General features: G+C 40.4%; 1 protein-coding gene across 1 annotated transcript in view; it reads left to right on the top strand.

Annotated features, from left to right (window-relative positions):
• LOC144035011 (chemokine-like protein TAFA-2) overlaps positions 1–15,087 on the top strand; it is an 86,832-nt gene extending 71,745 nt beyond the window's left edge. The window contains exons 3-5 of the mRNA XM_077544307.1: positions 157–306; positions 5,305–5,429; positions 14,334–15,087. Of these exons, the coding sequence (XP_077400433.1) occupies positions 157–306; positions 5,305–5,429; positions 14,334–14,345 (287 nt within the window). The 3' untranslated portion in view covers positions 14,346–15,087. The remainder of the gene's footprint in view (positions 1–156; positions 307–5,304; positions 5,430–14,333) is intronic.
• The last annotated feature ends 1,150 nt before the right edge of the window (positions 15,088–16,237 follow it).

Raw genomic sequence — 16,237 nt, 5'->3', positions numbered from 1 at the left:
ACCATACAAATGTTTCCAATGACTTTTTCCCCTTTTTCTTTCAATCCACCAGTCACATTGTGTCATTGTTCGCAATATGTGTTTCTGCTTCCATGCGTAGCGCCGACTCTAAAGATCAATGCGGTGAGACCGACCGAGTGTTTCTGTGTTCCGCAGTGCATGTGAAGGCGGGGACGTGCGAGGTGATCGCCGCCCATCGCTGCTGCAACAAGAACAAGATTGAGGAGCGATCTCAAACCGTCAAATGTTCCTGCTTCCCCGGACAGGTTGCCGGCACCACTCGGGCCATGCCCTCTTGTGTTGACGGTACGTACCGATTGGTTCGGTTATATTCTGTTTCGTGTGTGTTGGAGGGTTTAGACGGAGAAACAACTATAGGTTACCAAAAAAAAAAGCACAAAGGTCGAAAACATTGGTTGAGCTTCCGCGTTGAAACGTAAACTGATCTGAGATGGGTAAAAACATTTTTGCTACACTGATTGATTAAGAGTTTCTGCTCAGGACACAATCGTGCTTACCAGCCAACTGGAACTCTTTACATTTAAATGATCGGCTCACCGGCAACCGACAGTCACAGGCCCATTCAGTGTGACAAGGCATTTTCACATTCAACAGCTAGACTGCAAATGTCTTGTCAATATATTTCATTCCGGTCTCCCTCATTAAAAATAATATTTTATCTATCCACAATTTCTTTTCTTCTTTCATACTTAGGCGACTTCCTGTGGTTGGGCTACGGCGCCACTTTAGAATTGGCACGTACATTACAGCCTCTTCAGCGTCTTCTTGTGGACACACGCATTTCTTGAACTGATTCCGTGTGTACGAGATTTTATTTTTATTTTTTTTAATGAGCAAAGGTGTCTTCGTTTCTGTGAGGACATGGACTAAATCCAACCAGAAAAAAGTGGACAAAAAACAGAGATCATGATACATTTGCATTTTCAGATATGTTAAATCAAGTTTTAAATATGAAAATTTAAGGAATTGGAATTATGACCAGTGAAAATGATGTAGATATATTTCAAGATGGAGTTACAGATATTTATGATTCAATTTTTACATATCCATGATTTTCCAGCGGCTATCTGCAACTGAATTGCAGGCATCGGGGAAGAGAAACCCATCGACATGAATAAACAAAAGTGATGTAATTTTCCCAAGGCAAAATGCCATTGCAGATATCTGTAATTCAATTTTGGCTAAGCAAAAGTCCAAGTCTGAATCTGTCATTTCAACCAGGCGCCAATCACATTAGTTATGTTGAATGAAAACTATTCCAGATTTTAAAATGTTGAATCTTCTTGCCATACATCGATTCGATACCCATCACTGATATTATTTTTGTACACCTTCTAAAGTGGCAAAAATGACTGTACTATAATAATAATAATAGTAATAATAATAAATCAGTGACATTCACCATGAAAAATGAGATTTGAAGGTTTGTTTGTTGCTGTTTGCATCTTATTAAATTATGCATTACATTGTGTGTGTTCTACTAAATCTCTTGAATAAAGATTACAAAAGACTGAACATATTCTGAGGGTGAATGCACATTTATAGTATTAGGCATATTCACTTGGTAGTACTTACTACTTAGAATACGTATAGATGAACAACGGAAGAAGATACTTAATGAGTCTATGTAAACATGAGGCCAATACTGGTTGAAATTGGAGTTCATTTATGTGATGAAGAAGTCGGTTTAGTGTGAGGACTAAATAAATCTGTATTGTGCAAACCAGTCAACTTTTTCCCATAAAAGAGACGCACTTCATGCGCCACAGGCTTCATTATGATGTTTAATTTTTCCACTCACCTGTTTGGGGTTGGTCAAAAGTGTTACTTGTCCTTATTTTACAGTTTTACAGGTAGCCAAAGAAAGTGGTGCACTTTAATCATTTTAGTTTTATTCTGCGTTTTAGAGCAGTGCTAATAATTCTGATCCCAAGCGATGCAGCGTAAAGTGCATTAAAAATCTGCCTTTCTCCTTTTCCTGTGTCTGCAAAATCAATATTTCTCGCCGGGCGCAGCTACGGATGGCGCTTGATAAAATCCCAGATCACAGTCCCGGAGCTTGCGTGTTTGTTGCTCCTTTCAGAATGCAGCAGATAAAGTTTATGAGTGAATCAGATAAACATATCCAAACAAGCCAACTTTAGGTTTGAGCTCCGTTTTAGACATTAACATTTTATTATGTTGCATCATAACTAAGGCAAGAGAGCTTGGAGTATAATAATATAACTTCTAAATGAAGCAGTCATGGAGCAGTATAGCTTTATGATACATATAAAATTCACTTGCTCGGAGGATTTCCACAAATGTACCCACAACACCTCTTCATGAAAAAAATCAACTGTCATGCCATTTAATTGAGTCATTAATCAATCAGTTGCATTTTTAGCATATCAGTTGCTTTTGTTTTTACTCCCTGTTGGGGCATTAATATCAGGGTTAACCCAAAGCCTTAATGCACCTGTAGAGTGTTCTAATATTGACACACCACAAAGAAAAAACTGTTAACAGCCTTGCCCAATTTGAATAATTAAAATAATTGCCAAGCATATATATATGTAAATAAATCAATAAAGACATTGTCTCAACTCGCAATTAATCTGGAGAGCCAATAATGCAAACAGATGAAACTACTCATGCCTTTCTCCAAACTGCATCATGGAGCACTGCTTCAGCCCCCCCCCCCCCCCAAAAAAAATCTGAATTGGTGAAAAACAGTTAAATGGTGTTTTTTAATTGACTGATACATAGTTTCGTATCGGTGCACATTTCAGCAATTATCTTCAAGCATTTGTAATTTATATAGAAACAAATATCTGAATTTACATTACTAGGTGTTAAACATTAAATCAGTGCTTTTCCATATTTTTTTTTATTACACCCCCACAGGAGGAAGAAAATATTTGGGTATTTTGGGTTGACTTCCCCGTTAAATGAAAGTTGAAACCCTGAAAGAAAATACCTCTACATCAGTGACGTGCAGTGCGCTCGAGGTTTGGGTAGGCAGGCAGTTGCAAATTGAGACGCACACACCACTTACAAATTTGTGTACAACGTATCCTAGGGTGACCATATTTTCATTTCCCAAAAAGAGGACATTCAGCTTGAACTCGAGATACTTTTTTTTTAACATATGCCTCCTCTGTATGGGTAGAAAATAAAACAAAAAATATGACTCTCTTTTGAAGTCTTGTTGCGCAATCTTATTTTTTTTTACTTTGAGTGGGATTCGTACCCATTGCCTCCGGTGCGGCAGCTCAACACTTGCCACTCAGCTAAAGTTCAGAGCCACCGTCTGCCACCTATAGTAAACATTGCAGTGCACTCTGCCTCCCATTTGCTGCACAACGGCAAACGGGACAATTTCCGCTCGGAAAGCATGTAATGAAGTGAATATCTTCCTGTAAAACAGCCTAATTCCTCACAAAATCAAGCTAGCAATAGCAATGCCAAACACCATGTAAAGTGAAACAGCCAGTTAATCGAAACACATCCACAAAGCCAATTTTTCCTTTTGCACCATTCTTTGTGAAAAGTACGAATAATTCTTTGTCCCTTACTTTGCTGAAGATATGATAGTTAAGGCATTGGTCTCCCATCCTTCAAAAAAAATTGTTTTTCCTGTGCACTAAGTGTGTTTTGAATTCACGAATGTACGTACGTTTGCATAGGAATAATATAGCGACGTAAAAAAGGCAGCGTAGCGATCTGCCTATTTGCGTAAAGGACTTTTCTACTGGAAAACTGACTACGCATGCGCGAACACACATCGCTACTTCCCGGACATGGCTGGGAAAAACAGGGGTTTGCCTTCAGGAGGGTAATTTTTGCAGCATTTTTGCCTGCAGGCCAGACAAAGTAATGAGTCGTTTTTAATTGAGGTATGAAAAATCACCAAATGTTGTCACTTTTAAACCTATAGGTAGTGTAGGCTTTCTGAAATGAAATAAATAATTAAAATAAATAGAAAAAGGCAAACGGTTTCAACTTTCATTTCAGCCTGAGGTAGGCAGTGCCTACCTTGCCTATCCTGACCGCACGTCACTGCTACACATACAGTATATATACAAAAGCATACCTTACTTTATGACCTGATGTTATGACTTGAGGCCATTAAGTGAGAATGAATATAGAAAGAATGAGCAATATATAGCATACATAAAAAGGTAGTAAAAATATAACAATGTTAAATCAATTCCAATCAGGAAAAAAAAACTGAAAGTAAAAGTAATGGATCCATCAATTTTATTTACCACTGAACTCCTAAACTGCTTGCGGGCGTGTAACATCCTCAATGAGGCGAAATGATGAAGATACGATAAAAGTCTGTCTGTCTCGTTTTTTAATGCTTCGGTCTCTTCCCAGGCGATAGAGATGGGCTGTAGCGTGAAAGAAACATCTGATTATCAAGAATAGTCAAATGCAAAGCTTCTCTGTAAGAATCAGTAACTCTCAAAGTGTCACGACTCTCCTGGGAATGTTGCCAGTGGATTCACTGCTTTTAGCGAAACATACTGAGCAACAGCTGTTTTGCAAGTTAAATGCTAATCCCGCAATTACCTGTGATTTACAGCGACGTGCTCATTGAAATTGGATCCATTATTCCTTTATTGACGACATATTATGCACACTGACCGTGAACTTAAAACCGATTGCTCTTGATGTGTCTTTTTGAGAGATTTTCTTTGTGATGTCCGCTAAAGGCATAGATTCATTTTTATCTGATGTGATGTGCGGCACACAAATCTGCTCGCAACCTCGAAAGATCACGACGCATCTCAGATGTCTGATGCGTATCTTGCCTCCAGTTTTGTCCTTTTGGATTCGTTTCGACTTGAATTGAATATGCAAATGATCCCCTGTGTACTGATTAAATTCGCATGACACTATAGTACCCATAAAAGCTACACAGACAAGGATCATAAATAAAAAACACGCACAGAGCGTAACAAAATTGGGGCTAAAAATCTATACGTGTAGTTTGAATATAAATTCAACATAATACAATGCACCAATGCTTTTACTACCAAGTAAAATAGGATAAAAAAAAAAACACTCCTCGAGTCTTTGCCATAGAGGAACATATTAAAATTTTAAATGAGACATGTAAAGCTTAAGGGCGTTGCATGAGTAATCAGATGCGAAAGCACCACTGTATATATGGAGACTGTATTACAGTAGTTCTCCATTATAAAACTTTATTTCTTGCAAAATCATCAATGAATCAGTTTGCATTCATATTAAGTAGGGTAAAAAAATATATCTATTTCATAACTTTTTCACCAGCCTCCATTGTTGCCCAGAAGTGGTGGTGTCAGATGGAGCCATGTATGGAAAGTGAGGAGTGTAAGGTTCTTCCGGACCTCACAGGATGGAGCTGCAGCACCGGCAACAAAGTCAAGACTACCAAGGTGAGCATATCACACAGTATTTATTTATTTTCTCTCTCTCTCTCTCTCTCTCTCTCCTACGTTTGGTTTGCTGACTGCCATTCATGACCATAACTAATTGTTTGTTCTCCTCCCAGAATGATCTTTGTAATATGTTTGTATGCAAATCTAGGGATATCGTAGGTGGACTAAAATGATGCAGTCACGCTGGTCCAGAGAATAGGTGCTGCAGAGCAAAAAAAAATTTTAAATAATAAATAAAAATGTTACAACAGGTGCTAAACACTAACTCCTTGCCAGATGAAATTCACAGGTGACAATTTATGTAGCTTTACATTTGTCAGGTTCGGTGGGGTTGAGAGAAGGTGGAGCCATGTGCAGGGCAAGGGGGCAATGGTAAAAAAAAAAAAGCTCAAAATGGTGTTTAATTCTACAAAAATGGGAAAGTAAACTGTAGTAAGACGAATACTTACTTTTCCGTGTTCATGATGTTGATTATCAAAACATACAATGAGATCAGTGAATTCAGGCATTACCTAAGGATTTTATTACACAAATTTGTGGACAGCTGAGATTGGCCGCCACCCGCGCCATCTTTGATTCTCAACTGTGTCGTTTCCCGCTCCGCTTGTGGGTAATATCCTTTGTCCTACAAAAGTCCCTCCCAGAGTCACATGGTACCTCCTTCTTTTCTTCCCGCTGTAATCACATGATGCAACACAGATAATCAGATAAGGGTTGACGTTGTTTACAGAAGAGACTGGGGAGAGAGACTCTGAGGAGCTTATAAACAAAGGGTCTAATTTACACTTTCGCTTGTCCTCCACCTTATGTTCTCAGGAGAGAACAAAGAGAAAACCAACCCCCTCACATCATTTGAATTCTCACACAAAACTATACTGAGTAAATCAAAGCAATTTTGTCCAATTCTAAACAGTTATAACTAACTCAAAACAGTTATAATTAAATTGAAACAGAATATTTACTTCAAAACAAAGTACAACAAAATCAGTCCAAGAACACAAGCCGAAGTAAGACTGAACAAAATATTACCATATTACTCCTCCTAAGAAACATTTTTCAGCATATGATCCTATACATTTATAGTATCAAAATATGTAGACCTATATAAATATATAAATATATAAGCCTACGAGCTGTACATGTCTAATCTGTACGTATCGTTTATGCAGTAGTCTGCTCGCGAGATGGGAAGAGTAAGATGGCTGCCCTTTCGCTTCAACGGCTAGCACGGGCGTGCATGGGCTATCGGCTATCCATTAGTATATACAGATCAGTGAGACGAACACGGGAGAAGTGACAATGGCAGGTGATTCCAGTACAACAACATCACGCAAAATATTTTGCTGTAAAAGCTAAGGAGGTTGCGCCTAATGACTACGACACGGCTATCCGCCATTGTTGACAGACTGGCGATTCGCGCGCAGTCACGCGAGAATTGGAGCATACGTCATCAAACTGGAGGAGTATCCCGCATATAATGTCCACATTGGAACAGACAGGGCGCGTTTTGAAATCTTTCTATTCTGGAGACCGGTTCCAAAATAGATCAATTTCAAGCTCCGAAACGCCCGCCGCTTTGTGGACTGAAACAGGCTTTCGTGTGGACGCGGCCTAAATACACACTCACTAATTAGACAATGAGAGACACCTTGACAAGGCACACGTGGCTGACAGAACGGACAAGCACAGGTGGACATGATACAGCTTGACGAGACAAAGGGAGACAATCAAGGACAACATAACAAAACATAGATCAGAACAGACAAAAAAAAAAAACGTGATAACAAAAATAAAAATAAACAACCAGTTCCAGATCATGAAATCCCAGTTTTCTATCTATGCTGCATTTAGTACTAAAGCTGTGTGTACAATATTAAGGCTTTATGATGCATATTAAAGCTGCTCTCTGCAACAATTTGGCCAAAATATTTTTACAATAGCCTTTTTATTTGACCATTTATGATTGAATTTTTTTTAAATTAGTAGATTAACACCTTAGAAGTTCACAATGGGTACTCGCGAGACTCTGGTCAATAGTTTTCAGACAAAATTGGGCTTCAAATTTCCCGCCCTCTATCTGTGGATGTGGCATCGTGTGCATTGTGTATGTGAAGAAGGGAAAATGCAGTTTCATTTTTCGGCAACAGGTGGCAGTCGCGATTTCCATCCAACCATCCATTTTCTTAACCGCTTGTCCTCACAAGGGTCGCTGGGGGCGCTGGAGCCTACCCCAGCTGGCTTCGGGCAGTAGGCGGGGTACACCCTGAACTGCTTGCCAGCCAATCGCAGGGCACACAGAGACGAACAACCATACTCACAATCACACCTATGGACAATTTGGAGGTCCAATTAACCTGCCATGCATGTCTTTGGAATGTGGGAGGAAACCGGAGTACCCGGAGGAAACTCACGCAAGCACGGGGAGAACATGCAAACTCCGCCCAGGAAGACCGAAGCCCGGACTTGATCTCACGTCCTCTGCACTGGGAGGCAGACGTGCTTAACCAGTCAACCACCGAGTTATTTGAGTTAAAAAAAAAATAAATAAATAAATAATAATAATAAAAAAATCACCTTATGATACTGAGTCTAACGAAAGTACTTAGAACTGATGTAAGAAAATAATAAAACCATAAATAAATAAAAAAGGTGGGGGGGTTGTTGGGAGAAATTTTGTCACAAATCTGCAGTTCAAAAAACAGATCCTGTGTCTGAATCAGCAAAACAAACACGCTTCTCTGGCTATTGGCCTTAATATTAAAATATCATAAAATGACAGTAAATAGAATAATTCATAAAGTAATATGCTATATTATATTTTTTACCATTATGCAATATGGAAGTATGCGGAAGATCTTATAGAAAATGAATGACCAGAAAAAGTTTATTTCTGAAGTGTACATTCAAATTTTGGACTTCAGTTAACATTTTGCTGCCCAACTGGTACAAGCAAGACTCTTCACCCCACTTCCACAACTGACTGTCTTCTAGCTTCCTACCTACATTATTTGTCTCAATCCTCCCTGTTTTCCCCACATCTTCTCATTTCTTGACTACTCTCTCGTTTAGTTGTTGTCCCTCCATCCCGATTGGAACATCAAACATTGAGGAAAAACAAGGGCATCAGGAACAAGACTCTCCTCGCACCTCATTGGCACGCGTTCCACCTGGATGCATAAACTGCTCACCTTGCGTTCCTCACGGGTGCTCCCACCTGCGTGTTACACCCTAAGTGCAATTTGTGCACGTGTGTGTTCGTCTTCCCCGCGTGGTCCTTGTGTGAGCGTGAACAGCGCCTGTACATAATGCATTGAGCCCAGCGTCTGGTCTTGAGTTGAAACCGTCCGTCACACCGAGGCGTTTGAGTGAAACTCACCTCTCGTCACCGCACACCTCCGTTCCTAACCTCCATGCTGCTCTCTGCCTATTCATCTTCCATTATTCATGGCGAGGCGCAGACTTTTGTTTTCTACCTTAATAATTGATTGGAGGCGTGGCCGAAGGAGGGAGAGTGCTCCTTTTTGGTTTATATAAAAAAAAAGAAAAGTGAGTACACGATGCATCGCTTGCAGCCATCTCACGCTTTCAAAAACACTCAGAGGACCTGTCTTTTGGACATCAGGCTGATTAAAAATTCCCTCCCTGTGTTTTCACTCTAGTCACCCATAGCAAAGTGGATGAGACTACTTCTCTCTTTAACCAACCATGTTCATATTTAACTAAGGGTATGTTTATGTTGTTTTGATTAAACTGCAGTTGTTGTTTCAAAGCAGCTTTTTCTTGGTGACGATGTCAAAAACAGTAGATACAAGTGACCTGAGTTTTTTAGGATAAAAGCCATCGTTAGGCAGATTGTGGCAGTGAACTCATGTCAAGTCACGTCAATTCACGACAAGCAGCAGTTTGTCAGATGAACAATTTTTCAAATAAAGAGTTTGTAATGAAAATGACACTTTTGCATTAAAACAACCACGTAGCTTTGCCTTAATGAAGTTTCATTAGCTTAGCAAACAGAGGTGGGCACATCAATTAATCTTAATCGTCAACAATTAGGACACCTGTCAATCCGTCAATAATTCAAGCCGAACCAAATTGTAATCGTCAATCCATCAACGTCATGTTAACCACCATTCTGTCATGCTAAATTACAATTTGTCACCACTATTTTCTGCTTGAAATTGTTTTTTGTTAACTATTCTTTCCCTCATTAATGTCGTCACAAATAGTATGTGCATGCAAATATTACTCAACACTTCCACTTTTCTGGACCCCTTAGCTGTTCAATGACCTGCCTGACGTAAAATGGTGCACCAAAGCACCTGTCTAACAATGTGCCTGATCCAAAGTAGACCAACGAGCACAAAACGAATGCTTGCATAAACGTAGCAAAAGGAAGAAAACATTACTATCATAGTCTGTAGTCACCCGAGCTCTAAGACACGGGCAGAGTCAGAAGAGAGAAGATTTGGAGAATGGTGTGCGAGGAAGTTAGCATACTCGCTAAGTGTACATTTACTTGTTTACTGCAGGAGTAAAAGAGTAGGTCGGCGACAATCCCAGGAAAGAAGTGGAAGTGGGCGTCCCTCATTGACAGACTGAGAAGGTCTGTTGGTACGGACCAACAGATCATCAACAAAACGGGTGACTGTCATTGACGGACACATCTTCCGTCAATATTGATGGAATGCCCACCTCTGAACAATACAAAATGTCACAGACAAAATGATTTGATTTGTAAAGTTCTGTACAATATGATAGAAAACAGAGTTTCAGACATGTTTCTATCATTGATTAACTTAGTTGGAAAAAGCACAATTATTTTCAATTGGTTACATTCAAGTCTTTAATCAATGATTTGCGTGTGCAAGCACTAAATGTCTGTGTGCACTTTTTGTGTTAAATGATGCATTTGCCAGATGATGAAAAGCCTTGTTTTTTTTCCCTCCTCGTTGCGCGCTCGGCCGAGGTCACGATACACGGGCATCCTGATCGATATCACCACACACATTCTTATACTCCCATTAAGACCTGCTCGTAAATTGAAATTGACGATGGACTGGAGAGAGCTAAAGATGAGAGGCAGACATGATGAGAGCTGTAAAAGGAAAGAGAAAGCCAAATAGAAAAAAAATAAGTGGAGACTCGAGAGGAATACTGAGGACGGAGGTGGGAGGAAGATAAAGCAGTAAAGGAAACAGTTGAAAACAAGAACATTGCACCTGGTCAGCTGACAGGGAGCTTGAGCTTGTGCCCTGCATCACGGCGCAGGCAGGAATACAAAGGAGGTTTTGGCACCCTCGGTCCTTGGCTTCATCCCTGGCTGAGAGCAGAGACGAGGAGGAGAGGAGGAGGGCAAAGGGAGGAGAAAGGGAGGCGACAGAAGACAGCTCGATCAATGCCAAATAATATCGTATGGATGAGCAGCCAGACGTTGCCTTGCTGCCAAGCCACTGAGCTGTCATTGAGCACAATATGCAATTAAATCACATTCTGCGTGGGCATCATTAAAGAGAAAATGCAGATTGCAAGATGCACAAAATGGACGGAAGTATTAGGACATGCCTGACTGTATTGTTCAATTGGGCTGCTGTGAGCGCCACCCGGACAAACGGTGTTCTGGTGTTCTTCTTCTGCATTGTGTGTCTTGGTACACCACATAGGTTAACCTCTGTTGCTTTTAAATACGCCTATAAATATGGAATTTTAGGAGTACAGACGCTCTCCAACTTACGAACGAGTTACGTTCCGAGCGATAGTTCGTAAGGTGAATTTGTTCGTAAGTTGCTTCAGTGCTATATTTTGTATTATAATTTATGTTTAAAGAGAATACGTACAGTACTGTACTACGTATGTTAGAGAGAGAGCGAGAGACACACACAGTATGTACATGTACGTAATAAGATAAATAAAATGAAGTTTAACTTACTTTTGGAAGATGTACTCGATGCTTAAGGATTTGATGGAGGAGGAGGAGGAGGAAGAGGAGGATTTTATATCATGAGAGGTTCTTCGTCGTCGCTGGAATGGGCTTCAAAAGTTATTTCCTCCTCCGTAACTTCAATGTAGGAAGAAGTTGAGGGTCGCGGAGAAGAAGATGAGGGTTGATGAGTATCTTCCTTGGAGGATTTACTAGAAACTGGCCGAAAGAAAGCGATCTAACTACAATTGCACAGTTTTCTTCTTTTTTCATCATAAATGATGCGGTAGCACTGTATGGCATCATTCAATTGATTTGCAACCTTTGTGCAACGTTCAATATTTGGGTCTTGCTGCTCGAAGAGTCCGATGGCTTTATCTATGAGCGACAGGCGTTTCTTCTTCTTCCTCCTCCTCGACACGTTGCTGAGCCTCCAATGCTGGGTGAGCTCTCACAGCGCCAAGCGTCGGTATTAGCGGCGGAAAGAAGCACTACAGTACTCGGAAAAAGGTGCGCAATAATAAATCTAACTTACAGCATCTCTTTCCGAACATTTTTTGACATGCGCGCAGACATGTTCGTATGTACCGTTGTTCGTAACTCGAATGTTCGTAAGTAGGGGAGCGTCTGTAATAAAATATAAGTTCAAGATGCTACAGTTTCTGAATTAGTCAACCCTTCGCTGGTCATGACCCTGAAGTTTTACTTGAATCCTAATGTTTTATCTTAGCAAGATACGTACCATTTTCAATATATGTGGAAACAGTTTGGGAAGACAAAAAAAAGGGTGTTATGGTGATCAATACTAGTGTTGTTCCGATACCGTTTTCTGGCTTCTGATTCCGAAACGCAGTATTGCAGTATCGGCCGATGTCGATACCTAGTTGTTGGGTTTTTACATGTCACACATCAGTGAATGTCGTGCAAGAGCAAGACACGAGATGTTGCACTTTTTGTATGCAGTATTGGGGCTTCTCATGAAACCGTTATCGGAACAACACTAGTAAATACTTTTATACATTTATGGTATGTTAGAGCAAATTGGTGTCCTTATGTTGATATTACAGTTTTACAGCCCGATTATCAGCACTGAATTTTCAGGATTTTGACGAATATCGTTATTTGTTTCCCCCCCGCAGCCAATAATAGATCAATTTCAAACTTTTTAGTTAATGTTATAAGTGATGCTGCTGACTCAGGGAACTCTCTGCACCTTCTGTTTATTGTTTGAAATTAAGTAATTAAAAATTTAACATCTCAGATATTTTCAAAGTTTGGAAAATATTAAGGAGCTATTTAATTTTTAAAACATGCTGATGACCCTGGGACCTCCCTATAACTTTTTTTTTTTTAATTTTAAAATGAAGATGTCTATTTTCTACAATAAAAAAAAACCTAATTTGCAAATCTGAAAAGTTGTTTAACAAACATATGCTTAAAGTTGGAGTTTTTATTTTTTAACATATTGACGCCAATATTTTCCCTTTTAGTGTTAAGTTAACATTAGCTCCAAATATCCATTATTGGCCTCCTTGACTACTAATAATCAGTGTCAGCCCCGAAAAAACATTGGTCTGTCGCTAATTTACAATAAAGATTTTGCTTTAATGTCTGGTTCTGTTAACCTGTATTTATTTGCAGACAAAACAGCAACTGATACATGATCTATTATGCTTGCAAAGTGGCTTGTTTTAAGCGCTGTGAGGTAACATGCAAAGCTTGGAAACAGTACAGAATTGTCCACTTGCACACCTCCAACACTTGTAGTCTGCTCAGTATAATCAGAACACCTACAGGCATATTACACACAAATAGATGATCCCCTAAAGGGACACGGTACCTAAAACGATAGCAAGCTGAGCGATACAGCGGTGTGCGTGTGCGGAGTGCCCTGGCGTGTCAACAAATGCCCGTAGACTCTTTGATCAGCCACGGGACGAGATGTCTGAAGTCAATGGGAGCGGGCCCCAGCAGTGAGGAAGCCCTGAAGCCACAGAGCCAGCCCAGATACACTAGACCCATTCCAGCTGGCAGCTGGGAGAAAAACGCTTTTTTCTGTGCTCTCTCTGCGATGGCTGGCCTTCGACGCTTGGCACCTGGCGGACAAAAGACTAACTCCCACAAGAGGAAGTACAGGAGGGCCAGCCTGTGTTGGTGTTAAAAGGGAAAGCCAGCGGGAACAATGTCATGAATGGGAACCGAGACAAGATGACACGAAAAGCCTGATGTGTTACAGCCCTGTATACAATCATTTGTGACATTAGCTGGTAGGCATTCTCCTAAAAGCTGGAAATGGCTTAAAAGCATGTGGACGGACAAAGAACAATGGAAGATGGGAAGGTAAAGGTTGTAAAGAGATCTCCTGATTATACTTGTAGCAGCAGCGGTCTCCACTAACACACTAAATGGCGTGGCAGCACGCCAGGTGCTGAGAGCGAGACGCCGCCATTACGCCAGCTGCGTCTTGTTTAGTCGTGCGCCAGAAGAGAGCATGCTGGCCGGCCGCGTGCTTGTTGCTCCTACAACAAGCATCACTTTCCATTATTTTCAAAGAGATGACTGCTGCACTGCTCGGTCCTGTATTATTCACAGCTGCGAAGTGATACGTGCCAGCGGTAATTCCAATCGTGCAACTCGCAAAGCTTTTCTTTAAATTTCTGGATTTTCACTTTCCTTTCTTTTCTTTGGTCCTTCCTCGGGTCTCCTGACGGCCTCACGACTCTGGCTGGAAGTGTTCGGTTTAGGTGAACGGTACGGGATTTTTTTAATAGGTTTTAGGTGAACTAATGAATACACACACACTCGCACGCACGGACGCACACACATAATCACCCGCATAAAAAAAAAAAAAAAAAAAGGAGAGCAATGATGATGACATGTCAAATCTGTAAAATTACCGAATGAACAATACTGAGATTTCCAGAAAAAAAAAAAATTAATTAAATTCTGGATTTTGACCCTCTTCTTTTGTCTTTGTTTGTTAGGTGACCCGATAGTTCAAGAAGACAAGAACTGTGGCGGCTACAATGTTTTTTTGCAGCACAATGGACCTGCAAGCACAGTGCAAATGTACTCTGATGGACTTGAGTGAAGATTTTGTTCCATTTCTCTGAGGAAGTCCGAGGAATGGCGGCTGAAAAGCCAGGACTTTTATGTCGGCCAACCGACCCAAGCTCGTGCGGTGTCTTGGCGACACGACATCCTTTCTGAAACAGCAGTTTCAAAAAGTGAACTACGAACTGAAAACTACTGGGCAACAGACATTTTCCCTCCAGCGAGCTATGTTATTCAAACCTCTTCTATGACTAAGTGGTGTTCCGTATATACACAGGGAATTATTGGGCTTTGGATTTTAGAAAGAAAACGTTAATAAAAAACAAAAAAAAGGATTATGTACCTTTCATAAATTTGAACACCCATTATGAAACATTCAAATCTGTCAAAATGTTTTCCAATAATGGAACCTCTCCGTCAAAGCTCTGAAAATGTCACCTTCGTAGAAATAATTTACCTTGAATAGTTTGTGGTTTTCCACATGTTTATTTTTTAACGGGACATTTTTTTGAGTTTAGACTGATATCATGTAAGTGTTATTGGTATACATGTAAAAAGCGGTCCATGGATTCAGTGGGGCTAAATGTGAAGTGATGCTCAAATGGTTTTAATATCTGTGTTTTTAAACGCCTGTTAGCCGCTATTAAGTATGTGTCAGTATTATATGAAATGAATAAAGCCTTTCAAAAAGATATTTCTTTATTTTTCTTATTGATAACTCACAGTAGAGCAGAATTCATCTAAAGTAAATACATGCCGTCCATTCAACTCTACAGGAAGTCAACAAAAATGAGGACAAGTCTTTAACTTCAGTCATTTATTCAATTTCAAAGAAGTTTCTTCAGAGACCAACTACTTATGTTGACATGATAATCAAGAAGTTCTCTCTTAAGATCTTTTTTTGTGTCCACCATTGAAAATGAACCTCTCAAATTTAAGGCTATACATATCTTTTCTTTAGGTAGTCAATTGACAGATTTTTTTTCTTCCATATCGTGTCCCCCAAGGGTCAATTCTAAGTACCCATCATGTTTGTTTTTCAGTAATTTAATATGATTGTTCAACCTTTTTCTTAATTGTTTTTTTGTATCTACCTGCATATCTTTGTAATACTGAATAGCACCAACCACTACATTTGTAATATATATTCATAACATTACCAAAAATATATTTTGTGACATAAAACAATCCTGAGGTTTCTCCATTTACTGCCCACAAGTTTAATCTCCATGTTTAGTTTTACTAAGATTCAAAGTTTTTAAAAACGCCATTGCTACCTTCATGCACGCGTCTTGTTAGCAGCTTCCAGTAAAACACCAAATTATTACCCCGTGCCCCTTTAACAACATGAATGGAGCTCATTATACCGTGCCCCATGCACGCTTGCTGCTAAAGTCCAGATTCAATAGGTAGTGTGAGCGCAATCGATCCACTCCTGAGTACGGTTCAGATCCCCAGTTTAGCACGATTGGGAGAGGTGGGCCAGAGAACGGTACTGTTGGCCGCACATGCGCACAGCCGCGGCGAGTAGTCGGAGCGCGAAACGTAACCGCGACGTCACGTGTGACGTATTAAACGAGCGACCATTCAGGCAGCACGACTGTGTCACTACGTCATCACGTATATTTCTGAGGCAACTTGGTTAGAATATGTGAGTGCGGGTTGGAAGGGGACAGGGGAGTGGGGGCAATCTGGCTTCAGTACAGTACGGAAGAAATGACCCTAGTGTGAGTGCGCCCTAAGAGCTAGCTTCTGTAGCCGGGGATCGGACCACCAAAGTTCCCGCCTTTAGCTGCCAACCAGCTCGCTACACACCGGACTCGTTTGGCCCCTC

This window comes from Vanacampus margaritifer, chromosome 1, assembly GCF_051991255.1.
Source record: "Vanacampus margaritifer isolate UIUO_Vmar chromosome 1, RoL_Vmar_1.0, whole genome shotgun sequence".
NCBI classification, from domain to species: domain Eukaryota; kingdom Metazoa; phylum Chordata; class Actinopteri; order Syngnathiformes; family Syngnathidae; genus Vanacampus; species Vanacampus margaritifer.
This window is presented reverse-complemented; position numbering and strand designations above follow the sequence as displayed.